The sequence below is a fragment of the Hemitrygon akajei genome, chromosome 26 (assembly GCF_048418815.1).
Source record: "Hemitrygon akajei chromosome 26, sHemAka1.3, whole genome shotgun sequence".
NCBI classification, from domain to species: domain Eukaryota; kingdom Metazoa; phylum Chordata; class Chondrichthyes; order Myliobatiformes; family Dasyatidae; genus Hemitrygon; species Hemitrygon akajei.
In genome coordinates, this window is record NC_133149.1 from 20068490 (window position 1) to 20093903 (window position 25414).

At 42.6% G+C, this 25414-nt stretch overlaps 1 protein-coding gene and 1 pseudogene across 2 annotated transcripts in view; both read left to right on the plus strand.

The window, feature by feature from the left end:
• The window catches only part of srpra (SRP receptor subunit alpha), a 55286-nt gene extending 42825 nt beyond the window's left edge, over nt 1–12461 (plus strand). For both annotated transcript variants that reach the window (XM_073029675.1, XM_073029676.1), the window contains exons 11-14: nt 4747–4960; nt 6337–6500; nt 10393–10491; nt 11970–12461. In XM_073029675.1, the coding sequence (XP_072885776.1) occupies nt 4747–4960; nt 6337–6500; nt 10393–10491; nt 11970–12098 (606 nt within the window). In that variant the 3' untranslated portion in view covers nt 12099–12461. The remainder of the gene's footprint in view (nt 1–4746; nt 4961–6336; nt 6501–10392; nt 10492–11969) is intronic.
• Nucleotides 12462–17827: 5366 nt separating this feature from the next.
• On the plus strand, nt 17828–18940 carry LOC140716786 (proliferating cell nuclear antigen pseudogene; annotated as a pseudogene).
• The last annotated feature ends 6474 nt before the right edge of the window (nt 18941–25414 follow it).

Sequence of the window (25414 nt, forward strand, 5' to 3'; positions counted from 1 at the left end):
ATACTCTTAGCTTGCTTAAGCACCTGCTACACCAGTATGCTTGTGTTTAGTGACTAGCGACAAGGGCAGTCAGATCCCTTTGTACGTCCAATTATCATCATTTAACTAATGCTCCATGTTTCTGTGATTTCTACCAAACTGCATTTAACCATAACATGCATTTAACATTTAACGTGCATCTCCCGCATGTTGGACAAACTGTCATTCACCTTGAAGCTTCTTTGTGTCCCCTGCACATCTTACAATCTCCCCAGTTTTGTATTGTTAACAAATTTAGACATTGTATTCAGATCCTTGATCCAAATATTATATTGTACCTAAGCACTGATTCTTGGAGGAGATGAGTAGTTAACCACCTGTCACCACAATAAGGGCCAATTCCTACCTTTTCTTATCTATCAAGCAGTTTTTAATCTATTCCAACATATTATTTCTCGTGTACTGTAATTTTGTGTACTAACATGTGGGACATTATGAAAGGTCTTTAGGAAATTCAAATCGTTAACATCCACTGGCTTCCCACATTTCTGCTAGTTACATCTTCAGAATAAAAGATTGGTTTCTCAAATGCACATTGGATCTCTCTGATCCTGTAGATGTTTTCATGATATCCTATTATCATATCTTTCACAATAGACTAGCGTTTTCCCTCCTGCTGATAGGCTAACCAACCTCCAGTTCCTTGTTTTTTTTTTCCTTCTCTATCCTTTGCCTTCTTCTCTACTGCCTGGGGGAAGCAAAAGTGCAAACTAGATGAACAGCACCTCATATTCCACCTGGGCAGTCTCCAACCCAATGACGTAAACATTGAATTCTCCAATTTCAGGTAAACTGCACACTTTTTCCCTTTCCTTTCTTCTGATGTACCTAGTTCTTCCCAGACCCAACCCAGCACACGCCCAGTCTCATTTTTTCCCTCCTTTCCATTTGCCCATCACCCACACACACCTACCACCGGGTTGTAGTGTTCCCATCTGTCAAACCAACTTATTTGATTCCATGGCCCCCCCTTCCTTTCTAATTGGATTCTATCATCACCAGCTCTTTGTTGCCTCCACCTAGTCTCTCAGTATTTGCACACCTCCATCTGCCTATCACCCTGGCTCATCTTGCTTGCCAGTGCTTGCTCCATCCCTTCCCCTCATTTTTCATTTCAGATGAAGGGTCCCCACCCAAAATATTGACTGCCCAAATACCTCCACAGAAGCTACCTGATCACTGACTCCTCCATTTTCTTGTCTGTTCCTGATTCTAGCATCTTTAGTGTCTTGCACCTCTGTGTTTCCCCTCTCCTTTGGGTTGAATTGCAACCTTCCAATCTGCGGGAACCATTTCACAATATTTAAACTTTTCCCTTAAGTCTTTTAAAACGCCTTCCTCTTGCCTTAAATTTATGTCGCCTTGCTTTTGACATCATTACTGTGGGGAAAACTATTCTGATATCTACCATTGCAGATTGGTAAAGCCCCTTGCACCAAAGTAATCCCAGTCTATGTTGGAAAGTTACATTCCCCCACTGCTATCACTCTTACACTTTTATGTGATTTGCTTACTATCTGTTCCTCTAATTCCCACTAACCATTGTCAGTTTCATAACCTAACACAGCAAAATGACCACCCTTCTCTTAATTCTAACATCTACCATAGGGCCTCAGTAGACAATCCGAGATCTGGATGTCCCCTCTGCCATTATTAAGCTGACAATCCAGCCCTTCCCTCAAATGTGTGCCCATTATCACAATTCTAAGTGCTGATTCATGCTCTAAATTCCTATGACTTGCCTGTGATTGGGAAAGCTAATTGAATGCCATTATTTATTGCTAGGGGAGGTTGATTTTCAGTTGTGTGGATGGAAGCACATCTGGAATATTGTGTTGAGTGCTAGTCTCCTTATTTAAGAAGGTGGTTCTTGCAATGGAATCAGTTCAGAATAAACTAATACTTGAAATGGGAAGATTGCGTTTGGAGGGAAGGCCACGAGCAGAATTAGGCCATTTGGCCCATTGAGTCTGCTCCAATGTTCAATTATCGCTGATTTATTATCCCGCTCAACCCCACTCTCCTGACCCTTGACTAATCAAGAACCTATCAACCTCCACTTTAAATACACCCATTGACTTGGCTTCCACAGCCGTCTGTGGCAATGAATTCCTCAGATTCACCACTCTCTGGCTTAAGAAATTCCTCCTCATCTCTTTTCTAATGGGTTTGTTTTCTATTCTGAGGCTGTGCCTTCTGTCCTAGACTCCCCCCATTATAGGAAACATTCTCTTCATATTCACTCTATCTGGGCCTTTCAGTATTTGATAGATTTCAATGAGTCCCTCTGCAACTGGATCCTAGACTTCCTGACTGGGAGACCTTAGTCAGTCCGGATCGGGAGCAGTATCTCCAACACCATCACACTGAGCACGGGGCCCCCCAGGGCTGTGTGCTCAGTCCACTGCTGTTCACTCTGCTGACCCACGACTGTGCTGCAACACACAACCCGAACCATATCATCAAGTTCGCTGATGACACAACCGTGGTGGGTCTCATCAGCAAGAATGACCAGTCAGCTTACAGAGAGGAGGTGCAGTGGCTAACGGACTGGTGCAGTGCCAACAACCTATCTCCTAATGTGAACAAAACAAAAGAGATGGTTGTTGACTTCAGGAGGGCACGGAGCGACCACTCCCCGCTGAACATGGACGGCTCCTCGGTAGAGATCGTAAAGAGCACCAAATTTCTTGGTGTTCACCTGACGGAGAATCTCATCTGGTCCCTCAACCCCAGCTCCATAGCAAAGAAAGCCCAGCAGCGTCTCTACTTTCTGCGAAGGCTGAGGAAAGTCCATCTCCCACCCCCCCCATCCTCATCACATTCTACAGTGGTTGTATTGAGAGCATCCTGAGCAGCGCATCACTGCCTGGTTCGGAAATTGCACCATCTCAGATCGCAAGACCCTGTAGTGGATAGTGAGGTCAGCTGAGAAGATCATCGGGGTCTCTCTTCCTGCCATCACGGACATTTACACTACACGCTGCATCCGCAAAGGAAACAGCATTATGAAGGACCCCATGCACCCCTCATACAATCTCTTCTCCCTCCTGCCGTCTGGGAAAAGGCTCCGAAGCATTCGGACTCTCACGACCAGACTATGTAACAGTTTCTTCCCCCAAACTATCAGACTCCTCAATACCCGAAGCCTGGACTGACACCTTGCCCTATTGTCCTGTTTATTATTTATTGTAATGCCTGCACTGTTTTTGTGCACTTTATGCAGTCCAGTGTAGGTCTGTAGTGTAGCTTTCTGTTGTTTTTTATTACGTAGTTCAGTCTAGTTTTTGTACTGTGTCGTGTAACACCATGCTCCTGAAAAACTTTGTCTCATTTTTACTATGTACTGTACCAGCAGTTATGGTCGAAATGACAATAAAAGTGACTTGACTTGACTTGAGAGATTTCCCCCCCCCTCCCCCCACCACCCCATTCTTCTAAACTCCAGTGAATATAAACCCAGAGCCATCAAACACTCCTCTTTCATTCCCGGTATCATTCTTGTGAACCTCCTCAGGACTCTCTTCAATGCCAGCACATCCCTTCTTAGATATGGCCCCAAAATTGCCCACAATATTCTCAGAGCAGGTTTAGACAATCCACTAGATTGCGACATGATTAAAATGTTAATCCTGTAGGTTCTTGACACATTGAATGTGAGAGAATGTTCCCTCCTGTGAAAGAATCCCAAATTTGGGGCTACTATTTTTAAAAAAAATTGTTCCCCATGTAAGACAAGAGTTTTTATTTTCTCCTGAGACTTGACTCTTTGGAACTTCCTCAATGGACAGCAGAAACAGAATGTTGTGGCGACCCACTTCCCAGCGCACTCGAACCGGCTTACAAAGTGGCGCGTGCCGGCATTGAGGCCAGTCCCAAAGAGGGCGCCAAGCCTGCTTCACCAGCAAGGGGAAAAGCCCCCGCGCGGGACGGGACTGTGAATATGCACCTCCTACAGCATTCCCGCCCGGGGAGGGCGGGATCAGGAAGGCTTTAAAGCGAGGCCGCGAAGTTTGAATAAACCTCTTTTGCAACTGCAGCTCACCGACTACGTGTCGTTATTTCAGCACTGCATGTAGCACACCGCTACAATGTCTGAATATTTTAAGGTAAATGGGGGTGGTTTCCTTGAAGGCATGGGAGTAAATGATTACCAGAGGTGTGTGGGAATATCAATCTGAGATTTTCATTAGATTAGCCCCAATATTATGACTGCGGGGTCAGACTCTAGAGCAGGGGTTCCCAACATTTTTTATGCCATGGAGCCCTACCATTAACTAAGGGGTCTGTGGAGAAAGTTTGGGAACCCTTGCTCTGGAGACTGAGTAACCTGCTCCTGGTTTCATTTTTCATAGTTGAAATCATTTTGGTCTGTTAATATTTTAAACCAGTGTGCTGGTACTAAAAAATTCAATCCATGTGCTGAATTCATCATGATCATCATGATGACATGCATCAATTACTTTTTATTCTAGGAATTCATGAAAGGGTATCCTTTATCACATAGTTTTTATTTCTCCTAATACTTCCCTGTTTTCTCTCACTGTTACTACAAAGTTCATTTATATAATCAGTTATTAAGGCAAAAGCATTTTGAAATCTGCAAAAGTAAAAACACTCAGTGCTGTTAATCTCCAGCAAAAGTAATCAGTCAGCATCTGAATGGGAAGGTGTTATCGTTTGTGCTCTTTTCTTTGCTTCCTGCAGATCAGCTTCTGGCTGATGGAAAATGGATTTCAGGTTCTTATTGCTGCTTGTGACACTTTCCGTGCTGGAGCTGTAGAGCAGCTCAGAACTCACACTCGCCGCCTGATTGCCCTACACCCTCCAGAGGAACACAATGGTCAAAGCATGGTCCAGCTATTTGAGAGAGGTTATGGGAAGGATGCTGCTGGCATTGCAATGGAGGCTATTGCATTTGGTAATATTTTTTATTATTAAAAATCTATTTTTTATTTTCTTCACTATCTAAACCTGTTTGCACTTTGCCAAACTGTCACTTTGCATTAGTTGTTTTACTTTGTTTTTTTTATCTTTCTGCAGTACTGATTGAGGATTATTGTTCAATCAGAGTTGCTATTCTCTAGATGAAATATTTTCAATGTTTGAGGGTCATTCTTATTCTCCTGACCAGACCAGCATTCCACTGTTACCTAGTGATATCAAAAGCTAATTGATTGTTTATGTAGTAAGATATTGTAACAAGCTAAATGGCTTCCACAATGGCAGCTTAATGCACTGTGTGCCCTGTTGTCTGTGAAGCAATTGGAGATGCCATACAAAGCATTTAGCTTATTTGCATTCTTGCTGGCCAAAAATAAGAGCCATGGATCCAATTGCATTTGTCTGCTCTTTGCCCTTAGCACATCAAGTATTTCATTAGTTATTTTTCTGATACTCTTGTACTGTCTGCTCCTTGGTTCCCAAAGAAAACAAATCCAGCCTAGTCAATCATTACTCTTACTAAAATTCTGCAGGACCAACACTACCAGAAATTTTCTTTGCACTCCTTTCCAGTGCTATTACATTTCCTATACTCTAGTGCTTTTGTACAGATCTTACATGAACTTACAGGTCTTAAATTCTGAAGCTGTTAGGACCATGTATCATCTACAAATCTTTCTGGTTTCATATCTCTGAATTAAAAGTAATTTGTTTTTAGTTTTTTTTTTGTTTTTAAATTTCTGACCCATGTTTATAAAATTCTGCAAATCAAAAAAAAGTGTTGAGCAGAATTTTTCCAAAGCTCTCAGAAGCTATTGTAGTTTTTATTGATGCAATAAATCCAATGAACCATAGGTATTTATTTTCCAGACCATTACAAGTACATGGAAGATACTTCACTGAAAGAAATGGGAATCCTTGGAGAAATAGGGGTTCAGTTTGTTATTCTATTTACAAACCTGGAACTTTTTTTAAATGTGCCTGTACTTAATTGGAGAGTGCTTTTGGAATTGTTACTTAGGCATAACCAAACTGAGGAACAGGCCCCCGTCTAGTAGACAATACAATAACTCTCCAGCACAATGAACCAGATTTTCCTAAAGAAAGGTATAAAGTTGACTATGTCAGTACAGACAAACAATTATTGACTTCTGATCTGAAGACTTGTTGGAAATTGATTCTCAAATGACAAAATGAATTAATATTCACAAGAATTTTAATTTTAAAATTAAAACAAACATTAGTTCTCTTCAGCTCAGCTTTTTTTCTGCTATTTGGCTTGATGACTTCTAAATGTAGTTTTCTCATAGACAAGTGTTGGTTTAATGTTTAAAATGTGTATTTCTTTCACAGCTCGAAATCAGAGCTTTGATGTGGTTCTGATAGATACTGCGGGTCGTATGCAGGACAATACTCCCTTAATGACAGCTCTTGCCAAACTCATTGCCATTAATATGCCAGATCTGGTATTATTTGTAGGTGAGGCATTGGTAGGAAATGAGGCGGTGGATCAGTTGGTGAGTATTGCTTGCTCTTTATCACCCGCAATAACAATTGGGCTCATTCTCTTTGCACGTATCCCCATGTTATTTAATAACCAACTTGTAAACACTAATTCACTGAGTGTTGTTATGTAATTACCTTGAATTCCTTCTCCAACAGCACTTTGGGAGTACTTTCACCAGATCTGCAGTGGTTCAAGAAGGCAGTTCACATCCTTTTAAGGCAATAGGGGTGGGGGAAAAATGATGGACTTGTCAACCACACCCAGATCCTACCAAAAAAAAGAAAATCTTAACTCTTGTTATTATGAGTAAAGTAGGCCATTTTACTTTGTATGGCTCAAAATATTCTTTCCACTAATAGAAGAGATTATGCAAATGCTAGAAATCAAGTAAAACAAACAAAATGCTGAAGCAACTCATGTCAGGTAGCATCTATAGAAATACAGATAGAGCAAAGATGCTCGACAAAGTAATTTTTTTTCTTCTCTCCCACCTCACCCCCACCTACATTGGGTCTCACCAATGTAGAGGAGGTCACACCGGGAGCACCAGATACAGTATCACTTATTCTCGCAAGCGGCCAAAATGCTATACCTGCTCATTCACCATCTCCCTTGCCTCCATTCAGGGCTCCAAACAGTCCTTCCAGGTGAGACAATACTCCACCTGTTATGGTTGTCTACTGTATCCAGACCTCCCACTGTGACATTCTCTGGTGAGACCTGACGTAGGTCGTTGAGCACCTTCACTCCATTCATAAAAAGCAGGATTTTCCCGTGGCCAACCATTTTAATTCCAATCCCCATTCCCAATCCAACATGTCAGTCCATAGCCTCCTTTATTGCCATAATGAGACCACTCTCAAGTTGGAGGAGCAACACTTTGTATTCCATCTGGGTCACCTCCAATCTGATGGCATGAACACTGATTTCTCTAACTTCTGATAATTTTTTTTCCCTGGCCCTTCCCTCTTCTCCCACTCCCCACTCTGGCTCCCCTCTTAACTCTCCTCTTCTCCTTAACTGCCTATCATCTCCCCTTGGTCCCCTCCTCCCCTTTCTCCCATGGTTCACTCTCCTCTGCTCTCCTATCAGATTCCTTTTTCTCCAGCCCTTTATCTTTTCCACCTATCATTTCCCAGCTTATTAGTTCATCCCTCCCCCACCCACCTGGCTGCACCATAAGACAGAAGAGCAGAATTAAGCCATACAGTCCATCAAGTCTACTCTGCCATTTCATCATGGCTGGTTTATTATCCCTCTCAACCCTATTCGACTGCCTTCTCCCTGTAACCTTACACGCCCTGACTGATCAGGAGCCTATCGACCACTGCCTTAAATACTCCAAATGATATGGTCTCCACAATCGACTATGGCAATGAATTCCATAGATTAACCACCCTCTGGCTAAAGAAATTCCTCCTCGCCTCTGTTCTAAATGAACAGCCCTCTGATCCTAAATGCCCCCATCATATGAAACATCCTCTCCAAATCCATTCTGTCTAGGCTTTTCAGTATTCAATAGGTTTCAATGTGATTTTCTACCCCCCCCCCCCCCACCCACCACCACATTCTTCTAAATTCCAATGAGTAAAGGCACAGAGCTATCGATCGCTCCTCATATGATAAGCTTTTCATTCCTGGAACCATTCTAGTCAACCTCCTCTGAACCCTGTCCAGTATCAGCACATCCTTTCGTGACAAGGGCCCCAAAACTCAAAACTGCTCACAATACTTATTGAGGCCTCACCAGTGCCTTATAAAGCCTCAGCATTACTACCTTGCTTTTATATTCTAGTCCTCTCAAAATGAATGCTGACATTACATTTGCATTCCTCACCTTTGACTCAACCTGCAAATTAACCTTTGGGGAATCCTGCCCAAGGCCCTTTGCACCTTGGATTTTTGATTTTTTTTTTCCCTCCCTGTTTAGAAAATAGTTAATGCTTATATTCCTTCGACCAAAGTGCATGACCATATATACTGTCTGACACTGTATTCCATCTGCCTCCACCTGCCCCTCCGCCTATCTTTGTATTGTCTGCAAACTTGGTCACAAAGCAATCAACTCTATCGTCCAAATTATTGACATATAAAGTAGAAAGAAGCACTCTCAACACTGACCCCTGCGGAAAACGACTAGTCACCGGCAGCCAATCAAAAAAGACTTCCTTTATTCTCTCTTTTTGCCTCCTGCCAATCAGCCAGTGCTCTATCTGTGCTAGTATCTTTCCTGTAATACCATGGGCTCTTGTATTGTTAAGCAGCCTCGTGTGGCACCTTGTCAAAGGCCTTCTGAAAATCCAAGTACACTACATCCACCGACTCTCCTTTTGTCTATCCTTGTCATTTCCTCAAAGAATTCCAACATATTTGTCAGGCAAGATTTCCTCTTAAGGAAACCATGATGACTTTGGTTTATTTTATCATGTGCCTCCAAGTACCCTGAAACCACATTCTTAACAATCAAATCCAACATCTTCCCAACCACTTAAGTCAGGCTAAAAGGTCTATAATTTCCTTTCTTCTGCCTCCATCCCTTCTTAAAGAGTGGAATGACATTTGCAATTTTCCAGTCCTCTGAAACCATGTCAGAATCTATTGATTCTTAAAAGATTATTAATAATGCCTCCACAATCTCTTTAGCTACCTCTTTCAGAACTCTGGGGTGTAGTCCATCTGGTCCAGGTTATTTATCTGCCTTCAAATCTTTGTTTCCCAAGCACCTTCTCCTCAGTAATAGCAACTGCCCCCGATGCTCTTGAATTTCTGGTAAACTGTTTGTGTCTTCCACAGAGAAGACTGATGCAAAAATACTTAGTTCATCTGCCATTTCCTTCTCCCCCATTACTACCTTTTCAACATCATTTTCAAGCAGTCGAATATCTACTCTTGCCTCTTGTACTCATAATATCTCTGAAAAAACTTTGTGTCCTCGTATATTATTGACTAGCTTAGCTTAATATTTCATCCTTTTCTCTTCGCCGCCCCCCCCCCCCCCTTTATGGCTTCTTAGTTGCCTTCTGTTGGTTTTGTAAAGCATCCCAATCCTCTAACTTCCCACTAATGTTTGTGTATTATATGCCCTCTGTCTTTAGAATACTACAACTTTGGGATGTATCATCCTGTCCCTTCTGAATCACTCCCAGAAACTCCCGCCATTGCTGCTCTTGTATCTCTGCTAGTGTCCCCTTCCAATCAACGTTGGCTAGCTCCTCTCTTGCACTTCTGTAATTCCCTTTACTCCACTGTAATACTGATACATCTCACTTTAGCTTCCCCCTCTCAAACTGCAGGGTGAATTCTATCATATTATGATCAGTGCCTCTGAAGGGTTCATTTACCATAAGCTCCCTAATCATATCCGGTTCATTACACAACACCCAATTGAGAATAGCTGATTCCCCCAGTGGGCTCAACCACAAGCTGCTCTAAAGAGCCTTCTTGTAGGCAGTCTAGAAAGTCCCCCTCTTGAGATCCAACAGCAACCTGATTTTCCCAAACTACCTGCACATTGAAATCCCCCATGACAATCATTACATTACCCTTTTGACATGTCTTTTCTATCTCACCTATCGTCTTTTGAATTTGTACTCCTTTGCTCCGCCAACTTTTTTATTCTGGTTTTTCTTCCCCCTTCCTTTCCAGTCTTGGTGATGGGTCTCGGCTTAAAGTCGATTGTTTATTCAGTTCCACAGATGCCGGCTGAACTGAGTTTCTCCAGCATTTTGTGTGTTATTTTTTCTCCACAATCCAGGTTTAGAAAAAAAATTATCTGTGCTACCTTTTTTTAAAAAGATACACATCTTGTACTTTACTGAAATTCGGCAATATTCCTGCGTACTTTAGTTGAACTTGTTAATATTCTGTGTTTATAAATGCTGATTTTGTCTCTTTCTCCTAAGGTAAAATTTAACCAGGCTCTAGCTGACCATTCGATGGCTGAAAAACCGCGGCTGATTGATGGCATTGTACTGACCAAATTTGATACCATTGATGATAAGGTAATGTTAATGGGCCCATATTCACCCCCTCTAATGATAGACCATAGGATATAGGAGCAGAAGTAGGTCATTCAGCCCATTGAGTCTGCTCTGCCATTCAATCATGGGCTGATCCAATTCTTCCAGTTGTCCACACTCCCCTGCCTTCTGCCCATACCCTTTGATGCCCTGGTTAATCAAGATCCTATCTATCTCTGCTTTGAATGCACCGAATAACTTTGCCTCCACAGCTGCTCGTGGCAACAAATTCCACGGATTTACCACCCTCTGACCAAAGTAATTTCTCCGCATCTCTGTTCTAAATGGACGCCCTTCAATCCTGAAGTCGTGCCCTCTTGTCTTAGACTCCCCTACCATAGGAAATAACTTTGCCATATCTAACCTGTTCAGGCCTTTTAACATTCGGAATGTTTCTATGAGATCTCCCCTCATTCTCTTGAACTCCAGAGAATATAGCCGAAGAGCTTCCAGAGGTTCCTCATATGGCAACTTTTTCATTCCTGGAATCATTCTTGTGAATCTTCTCTGAACCCTCTCCAATGTCAGTATATTCTTCTAAAATAAGGAGCCCGAAACTGCACACACTACTCCCAAGTGTCGTCTCACAAGTGCCCTATAGAGCCTCAACATCACATCCCTACTCTTATATTCTATACCTCTAGAAATGAATGCCGACATTGCATTTGCCGCCTTCACTACCAACTCAACCTGGTGATTAACCTTTATGGTATCCTGCAAAAGGACTCCCAAGTCCCTTTGCATCTCTGCATTTTGAATTCTCTCCCCATCTAAATAATAGTCTGCCTGTTTATTTCTTCCACCAAAGTGCATGACCCTACACTTTCCAACATTGTATTTCATTTGCCACTTCTTGGCCCATTCACCTAAACTATCTAAGCCTCTCTGCAGGTTCTCCGTTTCCTCAAAACTGAAACATTAACTGAGTTTTTCTGGTCTTTTCTGTATGTAATTGAATTGTTTGCATAAATTGAGGAAAAAATGCTGAAAAACAGCAGAATACCGTCCACACCTATGTCTGAAGGCTTCAACCAAGGCCTTTATAAATGCAACTAGAAATTCTTCATCCACCAATAGTTAGTGTAAGCATAATTATGTTAATTCTGGACTTTGCCTGAACTTACTGCAGTACTGTACTTTCAACATTGTGCTTATTTCTATTACTAGTAACAAACACAAAGTGACATTCATTTGTTGTAGTCCTCTTTCTCTGATTTTCAGAGTTCTTCCCACGTTTCGTTTTCAATATATTTCCCTATAGAAATTAAGTTCTGCAATCTTAATACTTTTGAGTAGAATCACATTTTTAACAAAAGTGATTTGTAACTTAGACTAGGTTGCAGCTATTTGAGAGCTTCATATACAGAAGTCATGGAGGTGATTAGGATGCCTTTTTATTGCTATTTATTACTAAACACATTTTAATTGACGCTCTTTAATATTTACATTTCCTCATTTAGGTTGGTGCTGCCATTTCTATGACTTACATCACTGGCCAACCAATAGTCTTTGTTGGAACAGGACAGACCTACAATGACTTGCGTAGCCTTAATGCCAAGGCTGTTGTCAGTGCTCTGATGAAGGCTTAACTATCTGCTTTACAACTCTCTTAATGCACCACAGTGCCACCAAACCCTCCAACTTCAGCTTGTCACTTACTTTCTGTGCATAATGGAGGATTATTGAATTATTATTAAGTGGCATACCTGTTAACGTCGCAACTTCTCCAGCATTGTTCAGTCTGCTGCATAACCTTCCCCAATTTTAAAAAAAATAAGAACGTAGAGGATATCATCACCTCATCACTCAAGGAAAGAGATCCACTGCTATTCCCTTTTTTTTAAAAAAAAAGCTGTCTTTAACTCTTAGTGCAATAAACTTGAGTATTGGCTGACTATGAATTACAGAGAAATTGTAAAGAGAATTTATTAAATAAAGCTGCTATAATTGTTGGCTGTGTTCATGTCATATTGAATTTCAAGGTGTGAATTGAATGGCTGGTCCTGTTTCTCTGATTTACATAACAATTTCTGTCACTCCCAAAAAATTTTATTTATATAGTGTATCTAATCTGGTGGCGCAGTGATATCAGCGCCAGACTCCAGAGCGAAGGTCCCCAAGTGCGAATCCAGTCAGGCCGCTCCTGGACTCACTTTCCATCTGTGCCGGGTTGAGTGTCGAGCTCACAACTCAGCCTCATTTTAAAAAAACACTGCGCTGTGAGAAGGATATGGGGGGAGTGGTGGGAACCACTAACAGAATCTTCCCTCCAAGACAACCACTTTGAAAAAAGTGGTTGCCCAGGCTCTGGAAGAGTATGGCACACGAAAAGAAAAATACTGTAGAAGTGAAGAGTGCTGGAAAAATGATGATAAGAAAATACTGGAAATCACAGACCAACTACCTGATATACAGATCATCTGATGCAGCTTAGCTCAGTAGTTCAGACCAATTGGGTTTGTTTAGCTTAGTGTTAGTGCACATCTGCTGTTCTTTGCTCATCCTTGTACAGATCAATAGCATAGCTGATTTTTTTTATATTCATTTGTGGAAAAAATGATGCAGAAATTAATTTCAGATCGCCTGCGATTGAATGTAGTTCTTATAGTTCAGGAAACATTGAAATACAATTCTATCAGCATTGTGAAAGAGAGCCCTATACTTAATACAGCTTGCTATTTAGATATTCTTGGATTTCAAGCTATTAAATTTCATAGCTTCCACCAAAGTTTTAAGCTCAGTTTGATTTAAGCAGGTTTTCTAGGCACTCGCCTCCTTTTCAGTGGAATTAACTTTCCTGAAAGTTGCAGTGTTTATTGGTAAGACAATTCCTATACAAGGAGCAATCTGCTATTTTGCATGCAAGTTTGTTTTTGCTATGGATATGGCTGGTTAAAAATAGAGTTGTAGAGCAAGTTTAAGCTTCTGGGGATTTTGTCAACTAACTAATAGACCAACTTGAAATACTCAGGTGGTTTAATACAATTAAGTTTGTTGCTGATCAGTACTTGTACCTCCTAGTATCAAAGGAAAATTACAAGGATATAATCATATTAGTGGTTCTGCATTAGAATAAAGCATTTCCAGGTATGATAGAGTTTTTACTAAAATCTTTAAAGATCGTTTTGACCTTTGCGTCTATGCCTGGAAGTTAACTGTCTGCCCAGAGCATGAATTTTAAAAAAGCAAGTGGGGCCAGTTGGGACACTTGGCAGGCTTGAAATCATTGGGTAACTATGTACTTGGCAAGGGCCAATAAAAAGAAGTGAGGTTTAAGCCATTGTTGAGTCGACTGTGTTGGAGTGGAGAGCTTGTGGCTTCGGTGTGAGAGGTGAAGGCCTCTCCTTCATTGTGTAATTAGAGCAGTGGGAATGCCAAGCAGGATAGAAGAATGGTGGTCTTATGGGATGTCAGAAGATGGAAACCTCCAGTGCCTCCGATGATTATACAGTCGACCCTCCTTATCCGCGAATTGCATAAACCCGGAAGTGCTCTTCCAGCACTTGTTGTTCGAGCATGTACAGACTTTTTTCTCGTCATTATTCCCTAAACAATGCAGTATAACAATGGGAGGATGTGCGTGGGTTATTGTGTATCGGGATCGAAAAAAATCGGAAGTTCTCTTACTAAGTAGGTCAGAACAGGTACATCCAGTATTATTTAGCGTCAGTCAAACGTTTGTCTTAGTATGTAGTATATAATTTACCTTTCTATGCATATAAAACACTTAAGAACATGTGTTTCAGCGCCGGGCTCCAGTTCGATCCAGTGACAGAACGTTCCCGAGTGCACTCTCCACCGTGCCGGGTTGATGTGGAGGATCAAAAACCCAAAACCCAATAATTAAACCACTGTGTTGCTTAGTAATAATTGTAGCTTTCATCGGGGCAGAGCCTTTCTCACTTTATCCTTTAAAATTGTTCTGATCGTTGACCGACGTAGCCTAACGCTTTTCCAATGACCGATGGCGTTTCATTATTTCCACTTCACTTTCAATCGTGATCGTGATTATTTTCATGAACAGAAACACTGCAGATTCAGAGCTCTGACGCCAGGTCCTAATGTCCAGCACACTGAGCCAGGTTAAATAAGGTCTGGGGTTCTGCTGGGTCCTAAGGTCCACCGCATTCAGACAGGTTGAATAGGGGATTTGAGCATCCGCGTTTTTTGGTATCCGTGAGGGGTCCCGGAACCAATCCCTCACGAATAAGGAAGGCAGACTGTACCTGCAAAAAGTGCAGCCAGCTGCAGCTTCTTGGAAACTGCATTAGGGAAACAGAGCTGGATGATCATTTGGGATGCTGAGGGACTGATTGACAGGTAATATGGGGAGGTAGTTGTACCAAGGGTGCAGGGCCCAAGTAATTAGGTGATTGTCAGTACAGGAAAAGGGGATAGGCAGCCAGTGCAGGGTACCCCTGTGGCTGTTCCTTTCAATAACAAATATGCCACCTTGGATATTGTTGTGGGGAGGGGGTGAAATATGAGTTAGCAGGGGAAAGCTACTGCAATCAAGTCTCTGGCACTGTCTGGCTCTGTTCTGAAGGGAAGTGGGGTTGTGGAGGTGGGGGGGAGAAGTAACAAGCAGTCGTGATAGAGGATTCATTGCTTAGGGGAACAGACAGGATGTTCTTTGAATGAGAATGAGATTCCTGTATGGTATGTTGCCTGCCGGGTGCCAGGGTCAGGGACATCTCAGATTGAGTGCTTAGCATTATTAAGTGGAAGGGTGAGCAGCCAGAGGTCATGCTTCATGTTGATACTAATGACTTAGGCAAGAACGGTGATGAAGTCCTGCAAAGTGAGTCCAGGGAGTTGGGTGCTAAGTTAAAACACAGGACATTGAGGGTTGTGATGTCAGAATTGCTACCCATGGCACATACTAGTGAGGCCAGAAATAGGAGCATAATACAGTTTAATACATGGCTAAGGAGGTGGTACAGGAGGGAGGACTTGAGATTTTTGGATCATTGTGCTCTTCTAGGGAAGGAGGGACCTGTATAGAGAGGATGGTTTGCACCTTAACTGAAGGGGATTAATATTCTTATGGGAAGGTTTGCTAATGCTGCTCTGGGGAAGGGTTGCAAACTACAGTTGTAAGAGCAGATAGAGTGGTTGTGGGGAAAGATGTTGTTAAGCCTACACACAAAATCAGGAATCAAAAGGCTGAGCATGATGGGACAAATGTTCTGAGTTGCATCTATGTCAATGCAAGGAGCATTGTCAGTAAGGCAGATGAGCTTAGAGCATGCATCAGCACTTGGAATTATGCCTTGTAGCCATTAGTGAGATTTGGTTACTGGAGGGGCAGGACTAGCTGCTCAATATTAAGGGCTCTGTTGTTTTAGATGTAATAGAGCAGACTGATTGAAGGGGAGGGGGTGACATTCCCAGTCAGGGAAATGTCACAGCAGTACTCAGACAGGACAGACTGAAGAGCTCATCTAGTGAAGCTTTATGGGTAGAACTGAGGGATAAGAAAGGTATGATCACGATAATGTGACTTTATTATGGACCACCCAACAGTGAGTAGGATTTAGAGGAGCAAATTATATTATAGAGAGATACCAGGCAGTTGCAAGAAACAAGGTTGTGATAGGTGATTTTAACTTTCCTCATATTGATTGGGACTCCCAATGCTGTAAAAGGGCTGTATGGGATAGGGAGCTTGTTAAATGGGTTCAGGAATATTCCCTTGATCAATGTATAGAGGTCCCAAATAGAGAGGGTACGACACTGGATCAGGTGACATAAGTATGTGTAGGAAACACTTTGGATCTACTGATCATAATTCCATTAGTGTTTGAAGATTTTTATAGAAAAGCATAGCTTTTTATAAGGCTCTCGAGTTGAGATTCAAAATTGGAGAATGGCCAATTTTGATGGCATCGGAAAGGATCTGGCAAGTGTGGATTGGCATAGCTTGTTTGTGACAAAGACATGCTTGGTAAGTGGGAGGCATTCAAAAGTGAAATTTTGAGAGTACATAATTTGTATGTTCCTGTCAGGTTCAGGGAGCCCTGGTTTTCGAGAAGTAGTGAAGGCAAGTTAAGGAGGTGCATAGCAGGTATAGGCAGGTAGGAACAAATGAGGTACTTGTGGAGTATAAGAAATGCAAGAGAACACTTCAAGAAATCAGGAGGGCTAAAAGAAGGCCCAAGGTTGCCCTAGCAGATACGGTGAAGGGGAATACCAAATCCTTCTATGGATATATTAAGAGCAAAGGGATAGCAAGGGACAAAATTGGTCCTCTTGAAGATCAGTGTGGTCATCTTTGCATGGAGCTGAAAGAAATTAGGGAGATTTAAAATTCTTTGCATCTATATTTAATCAGGAGATGGACACAAGTGAGGCAAAACAGTGAGATCATGGACTGGATTACTGAGCGAGTGGTGCTTGCTGTCCTGAGGCAAATTAGTGTGGATAAATCCCCAGGGCCTAATAAGATGTTCCCTCAACATGTGGAAGGCTAGTGCAGGGGCCCTAGAAAAGGTATTTAAAATGTTCTTGGCCACAGGTGAGGTGCTGGAGGATTCGAGGATAATTAATGTTGTTCTGTTGTTTAAGAAAGACTCTGAATAAGACAGGAAATTACAGGCTGGTGAGTCTGGCACCAGTAATGGGTAAATTATTAGACAAGGCCTGATTAGGGATAGTCAACATGGCTTTGTTTGTGGTAGATCACGTCTTAACCAATCTTATAAGAGTTTTTGGGGAGGTTCTCAGGAAAGTTGATGAAAGAAAGGCAGTGGATGTTGTCTACATGGGCTTTAACAAGTACTTTGACAACCTCCCCAATGGGAGGTTAGTCAAGACGATTCAGTTGCTTGGCATTCAGAGTGAGGTAGTAAATTGGATTTGACATTGGCTTCACAGGAGAAGCTCAAGAATGGTAGTAGATAGTTGCCTTTTGGACTGGAGACCTGTGTGCCACAGGGATTGGTGATGGGTGTGTTGTTTGTCATTTCTAAGCTCTGCGTTGAACCAGGGTTTGTCTAATAGTAAACCCTGGTTCAATGCAGAGCTTAAACAGCTGTGTTTGGGGAAGGAGGGCTACAGGAGTGAAGATAGAGAAGTTCAGAAGAGGCTAAATAGAAGCTGGAAAAGGCAATCAGAGCTGTCAAATACTGTACAGTCAAACCGGAAAACCACTTTTCTGCAAATGACTGTTCTTAAGTTTAGAAAGGCCTTCAGTCCACGACCCATTTACAAAACCAATATACTCCCATGCCCTGATAACCCCTTCTTCCAAACCAGTTAAACTAGTTCTACTGCAGATTTGACTCATAGAGCACACTTAAAAGACCCCCTCGGTTCATTTGCTGGTGAGATCAGGAGTGAATCGTTGTCTGTTTGCTGCAGTCCTTTCCATTAAACTTAGTTTTATTTTATCTTAGTCTGTTGCAAGTGCTTGATAGTTAATTGTAAAGATGTTCGAGGCTCGCTTGGTACAGGGTAGCATCCTGAAGAAGGTGCTGGAGGCCCTGAAGGATCTGATCACCGAAGCTTGTTGGGACATCAGCTTGACCGGCATCAGCCTACAGTCCATGGATAGTTCGCATGTCTCCCTGGTTCAGCTCACCCTTCGCAGCGACGGGTTCGACACATACCGTTGCGACAGAAATCTATCCATGGGGGTAAATCTCAGCAGCATGTCCAAAATTCTTAAATGTGCTGGCAACGAGGATATCATCACACTGAGAGCAGAGGACAACGCGGACACACTGGCGCTGGTGTTCGAATCACAGAATCAGGAGAAGGTGTCTGATTATGAGATGAAGCTGATGGACTTGGATGTTGAGCAGCTTGGAATTCCAGAGCAGGAGTACAGCTGTGTGGTGAAAATGCCGTCCGGTGAATTTGCCCGGATCTGCCGAGACCTGAGCCAGATTGGTGACGCTGTTGTGATCTCCTGCGCCAAGGATGGCGTGAAGTTCTCCGCCAGTGGCGAACTGGGGACAAGCAACGTTAAGCTGTCGCAGACCAGCAACGTGGATAAAGAGGAGGAGGCAGTGACCATTGAGATGAACGAGCCTGTGCAACTGACCTTTGCCCTACGGTATCTGAACTTCTTCACAAAAGCGACTCCTCTCTCGCCGACAGTCACACTCAGCATGTCAGCGGACATTCCTCTGGTGGTGGAGTACAAGATTGCAGACATGGGGCACATCAAGTATTATTTGGCACCCAAGATTGAAGATGAAGAGGCTTCCTAAAATAAGGAATTTAGATGATGAAGATTGACCATCGGAGGGGCAAACTTGTCATGCAGTTATTGGAGATAACTGAAGATTCTAGGACCAAGTTCGGTGACGTTGTCTTGGTGACCGACTTCTCCTTTACAGATGTCTTGTTCCTATCCTGACACTTTTGTAGATATTTTCTGTAAATATGGTATCCAGCATTTCGCTTTGTTATAAAGGAGCTTCAGTGAAACGGAGAGAAATAAATTGTTTCTGTGGTGTTTTAAAAAAAAGACCCCCTCTAGTGCCCATTCAACCAATCACCAATGCCCTACAAATTTTGTTGACAAAGAAAAAGAGGTGAGAAATCTCTACAGGAAACAAAATATCAAGAAGGCTGCTGGCCCTGACTCTGTCTCCCCTGTGATCATTATACACTATGCTAAACAGCTGTCTACAGTTTTCACAGACATTTTCAGTCTCTTAAACTATGCACTGTCCCAGCATGTTTCAAAAAATCATTATTATTCCACTCCACAAAAGATCAAAGATCACTGGATTCAATGACAGTTGCACTCAAGTCAGTAATAGTGAAGATGTCATTTCTCAAATCTATAACTCAAAATTTTCTAGGTCTGTTGCAGCACATCTACAGAGCCAACAGATCTGTAGATGATGCAGTTACACACAGTAAATACTGTATGTCAGAATTCTCTTTCTAATTTCACTTCAGCCTTCAATACCATCATCCCTGAGCTTCTTCAAGAGAAACTCTCCAAACTTAATGCACCAGGTCCCATCTGCAGGTGGATCACAAACTTCCTCTTTGACAGGAGGCACATCTCCACATCCTACTCAGTCATCACTGGTACTCCAAAAGGGTGCCTTCGCTTGCCCTCTCCTATTTTCTCTATAGACCAATGACTCTGTCTCCAGTGACACATTTGTTAGACTAATAAAGTTTGTGGAGCAGGGCAACCGTGCCCAAGGAAGAGGTACAAGGACAACCTCAAGTCAAACCTTAAGTGGGCCAAACTCCAGCCCCGCGATCTCAAACACACTGCTGCTGATTGGTCCAAGTGGCGCAATCTGTGCTCCAAGGCAGCAAACAACTTCCAAGCCAACTGGCGCATGCAGCGCCTCAAGGCGAGTCAAGAAAGACACAGGAAGGCATTTGCCCTTGCCCCAACAGGCGGTGCTCCTTGCCCCATCTGCGACAGTATCTGCGCTTCAGACTTCGGCCTCAGAAGTCATATGCGTGCCCACTGACGTTGACTGCGCAACACATCTGTCTTCCTCAGACTTCGAGAGACTACTACTAAAGTTTGCGGATGATGCCGCTGTCATTGGACTAATCACCAGAGATGATGAATCTAAGTACGGCTAGGAAGTAAACAAGCCAGTGCAATCACAACAACTTGGAGTTGAATGCTCTCAATTACATGGAGGTGCATATTGACTTCAGGTGAAATGAGTCTCCTCTCCAACCACTCATCATCTATCTACATTTAGCACTGGTCCAACCTTCAGGACCCCTGGCATCATTATTTCGTAGGACCTCGTGGGAGAACCACATCTCCTTCATTCACAAAATGTCTCAGCAGAGGATGTACTTCTTTCAGCAGTTGGTAAAATTCCATCTTCCCCAAAACATACTGGTGCAATTCTACCATCAGAGAGAGCATCCTCACGTCTGCCATTTCTGTCTGGTTTGGCACAACACCCTCTCACAATATGCAAAAGCTATAGCGAACTGTCAGGTCAGGTGAAAAGGTCATTGGGTGCGGTCTACCATCACTGCAGGACTTGTATGTGTCCAGGGTAAAGAAGTGAGCAGGAAAAAAGTCATTGTACACACTACCCACTGAGCAAACTGCCTTTTCCAAAAGCACCCTTCTGGAAAGCACTACAGGGTTATTAAAACAAAAGCTTCATACCACTTTAAAAGTTTCTTACCCCAGACAGTTAATCTGATCAACCATACTAGTTAGCCCACCCCTCTATTATGTCAGTCACTGAGTAAACCCCTTAAACCACTTTTTATAATGTTGTTTACATTGTGAACACGTGCTGGTATTTTTGTATTTAGGCACATTTTATTGCATATCCATACTTAACATGGTGAATCAAGTTGATCCTTGAATCTAATGTAAGGGCGTCAGATGGAGAGAGTTGAAAATGACTCTCAGTGTTGTATATGGTGACGTACCTGTATATGTACTGTGGTAATATATTTACTTTGAACTTTAACTCTGTGTTTAGTTCCCAAGGGGATCATCAAATATTTCTACTTAATACTATCACAGCTGAAATCTATAGTCACTAACTTAGGTACTTCAGTAAGCAACATTATTTCAAGATTTTAAAAAAATATCTATCTAACACCCTTCAGGAACAGCACACTCCGGGACTGTAAACCACCCAGGTAGTGAGTGCAGGTAAAACTGAACATGAGGCTCTGAGGCCCCCACTCTTTACCATCCTCCTAGCTAGTCTCTGGAAAATTAAAATGGAAGACCTCAGAGCAAGACTGCAGTACCAGAGGGACACCAGGGGCTTTGCTTCACAGAGACGTGGTTCTACACCCCCCTCCACCATTCTGGATACAGCACTTCAGCCTAAGGGCTTCACCTTCCACCACATGGACCAGATGGCAGTGTTTGCTTATGATTACCTTATCAAAGTGCACCACCATGGCCATTCTGTCTCAGTCCTGCTCTCTGACCTGGAACATCTGGTGGCCAATTGTCATCCATTCAATCTGCTGAGGGGGTTTTCTCCCATCATCCTGGTTGCAGTGTACATTCCATCCCTGACCAACATCAGGCTGGCACTGGAGGAGCTGAGTGGGCACTGTGATCAGCAGTCATGAGACAGTGTACCATATCTTCCTGATCATTGTGAGGGATTTCAACCTGATGAGCTTCAAGTCTCTGACCAACTACTATCAACATGTCCCTGTGGAACCAGAGGAGCTAACACATTTGACCACTGTTACACTACCATCAAGAATGCTTAATGTGGCATCCTATGCCTGCAGTTTGTCAAGTCCGATCACCCAGCTGTACTTCTACTCCAGGCATACAGGAGTACCATAGCACCAACGGTAAGGGCCACAAAGGTATCGTTAAGAGAGGTGAGAGAATGCTTACAGGACTGTTGGTAGAATATTCACTGAAGTCTTCACTGAGATCTTTAACCTCTTGCTTCGGCAGTTTGAGGTACCCACTTGCTTCAAGCAGGCTTCATTTATACCAGTGCTTAAGAAGAACAAAGCACCAATGACTACTGTGTGACACATCCACTGTGAAGTTTTCTGAGAGGCTGGTGCTGAAACATATCAATTTCTGCCTGAGAAGTGACTTGGATCCACTTCAATTTGCCTATACATTGGACAGCAACAGGTCCACAGCAAGTGCCATTGGCTCTTCATTCAACCCTGGAACATCTGGACAGCCAAGATGCATACATCAGGATGTTCTTTATTGACTACAGCTTGGCACTCAATACCATCATCCCCTCAAACCTAATCAATAAGCTTCAAGACCTCCTTGGGCAATTGGATCCTTGATTTCCTCACTTGCAGATGCCAATCAATTCAGATTGATAAAAATATCTCCTCCACAATCTCCATCAGCACAGGTACAGCACAAGGCTGTGTGCTTAGACCCCTGCTCTGCTCGCTTCACGCTTATGACCGTATGACTAAGCACAGCTCCAATGCCATATTCCAGTTTCCTGATGGCACCACTGTTGTAGGCTGAATCAAAGGTGGTGAAGAATCAGCATATAGGAGAGAGATTGAAAATCTGGCTGAATGATGCCACAGTAACAACCGCTTATTCAATGTCAGCAAGACCAAGGAGCTGATTATTGACTTCAGGAGGAAGAAACCAGAGGTCTATCCGCCAGTCATAATCAATGGATCAGAGGTGAAGAGGATGAGCAACTTCAAATTTCCTCAGTGTTATCATTTCGGAGGAACTGTCCTAGGTCCAGCATGTAAGTGCAATTAGGAAGAAAGCATAGCAGCATCTTTACTTCTTTAGAAGTTTGTGACATCTAAAACTTTGACAAACCTCTACAGATATGTGGTGGAGAATATATTGACTGGCTGCATCATAGCCTGGTATGGAAACACCAATGTCCTTGAATGGAAAATCCTACAAGAAGTAGTAGATATGGACAAGTCCATCACGGGTAAAGCCCTTCCCATCACGGGTAAAGCCCTTCCCACCACTGAGCACATCTACATGAAGTGTTGTTGCAGGAAAGCAGCATCCATTGTCAGAGGCTCCCACCACCCAGGTCATGCTCTCTTCTCACTTCTGCCATCAGGTAGAATGTACAAAGTCCTCAGGACTCACATCACCATGTCGAGGAACAGTTATTACTTCTCAACCATCATGCCCTTGAACCAAAGGGGATAACTTTGAAATATTCCCACAACCTATGGACTTACTTTTAAGGACTCATCTCATGTTCTCGTTATTTATTACTCACTTATTTATTATTATTACTTTTCTTTTTGTATTTGCAGTTTATCTTTTGTACACTGAACACTCAAGTTGACACAGTCTTTCACTGATTCTATTATGGACTTATTGAGTATGCCCACAAGAAAATTAATCTCAGGGTTATATATGGTGACATATATGTACTTCGATAATACGTTTACTCTAAACTCTGACTGGACTATATTCAGGGATTCATCTTTTGGATCTGAACAAATATGCCACAGTTATCACTAACTTTGTCAAGACCTGTGTGGATGAGTGTGTGCCTTTGAGAACATACTGGGTGTACCCAACCAAAAGCTTAGGTGAATCAGGAGATTTATAGTCTCCTGAGGGTTAAATCTGTGGCATCTAAGGCCAGCGATCCAGAACTCTACAATTAGTTCAGGTATGACCCATGGAAGGCTATCTTAAAGAGCGAAAATGCAATTCCAACATGGCTATCTGGAGAAGACAAATATTGTACTTAAATAATTTTATAATAAACTGAACCTTGAAGTTAAGAGATGCAATCAGATGAATGTGTCAGCTCTGGCAGGGTTTGCAAACCATTACTTCCTACAAGGCGAAACACAATCATTAATAGCTGTGATACTTCACTCCCAGCTGTGCTGAGCACCTTTACTGCTGCCTTAAAAACTGATTGCCAGGTATGACGTTGTGGCCATCACTGCATCGTGGCTGAAAGGATGGTTGTAGTTGGGAGCTGAATGTCCACGGTTACACATTATATCAGAGAGATAGGAAGGTAGGCAGAGGGGGTGGTGTGACTCTACTAGTAAAGTATGGCATCAAATCAGTAGAAAGATGTGACATAGGATCAAAAGATGTTGAATCCTTGTGGGTTGAGTTAAGAAACTGCAAGGGTAAAAGGACCCTGATGGCTGTTATATACAGGCCTTCCAATAGCGGCTGGGAGGTGGACCACAGGTTACAACAGGAGATAGAAAAGGTGAGTCAAAAGGGCAATGTTATGATAGTCATGGGAGATTTTAACATGCAAGTTGATTGGGAACATCAGGTTGGTAATGGATCTCGAGAGAGTGAGTTTGTTGAATGCCTAAGAGATAGCTTTTTAGAGCAGTTTGCCGTTGAGCCTACCAGCGGATCAGCTATACTGGATTGGGTGTTATGTAATGAACCGGAGGCCATTAGGGAGCTTAAGGTAAAAGAACCCTTAGGAACCAGTGATCACAATATGATTGTGTTCAATTTGAAATTTGATAGAGAGAAAGTAAAGTCTGATGTAGCAGTATTTCAGTGGAGTAAGGGAAATTACAGTGGTATGAGAGAGGAGTTGGCCAAAGTAAGTTGGAAGGAGATGCTGGCAGGGATGACGGCAGAGCAGCAATGGCTTGCATTTCTGGGAAAAATGAGGAAGATGCAGGACGTGTATTCCAAAAATGATGAAATATTCAAATGGTAAAATAGTACAACCGTGGCTGACAAGGGAAGTCAAGGCTACTGTAAAAGCAAAAGAAAGAGCATACAACAAAGTGAAAATTAGTGGGAAGATAGAGGATTGGAAACATAGAAACATAGAAAATAGGTGCAGGAGTAGGCCATTCGGCCCTTCGAGCCTGCACCGCCATTCAGCATGATCATGGCTGATCATCCAACTCAGAACCCTGTATCTGCTTTCTCTCCATACCCCCTGATCCCTTTAGCCACAAGGGCCATATCTAACTTCCTCTTAAATATAGCCAATGAACTGGCCTCAACTGTTTCCTGTGGCAGAGAATTCCACAGATTCACCACTCTCTGTGTGAAGAAGTTTTTCCTCATCTCGGTCCTAAAAGGCTTCCCCTTTATCCATAATCTGTGACCCCTTGTTCTGGACTTCCTCAACATCGGAAACAATCTTCCTGCATCTAGCCTGTCCAATCCCTTTAGAATTTTATACGTTTCAATAAGATCCCCCCTCAATCTTCTAAATTCCAGTGAGTATAAGCCTAGTCGATCCAGTCTTTCTTCATATGAAAGTCCTGCCATCCCAGGAATCAATCTGGTGAACCTTCTCTGTACTCCCTCTATGGCAAGAATGTCTTTCCTCAGATTAGGGGACCAAAACTGCATACAATATTCTAGGTGCAGTCTCACCAAGACCTTGTACAACTGCAGTAGAACCTCCCTGCTCCTGTACTCAAATTCTTTTGCTATGAATGCCAACATACCATTTGCCTTTTTCACCGCCTGCTGTACCTG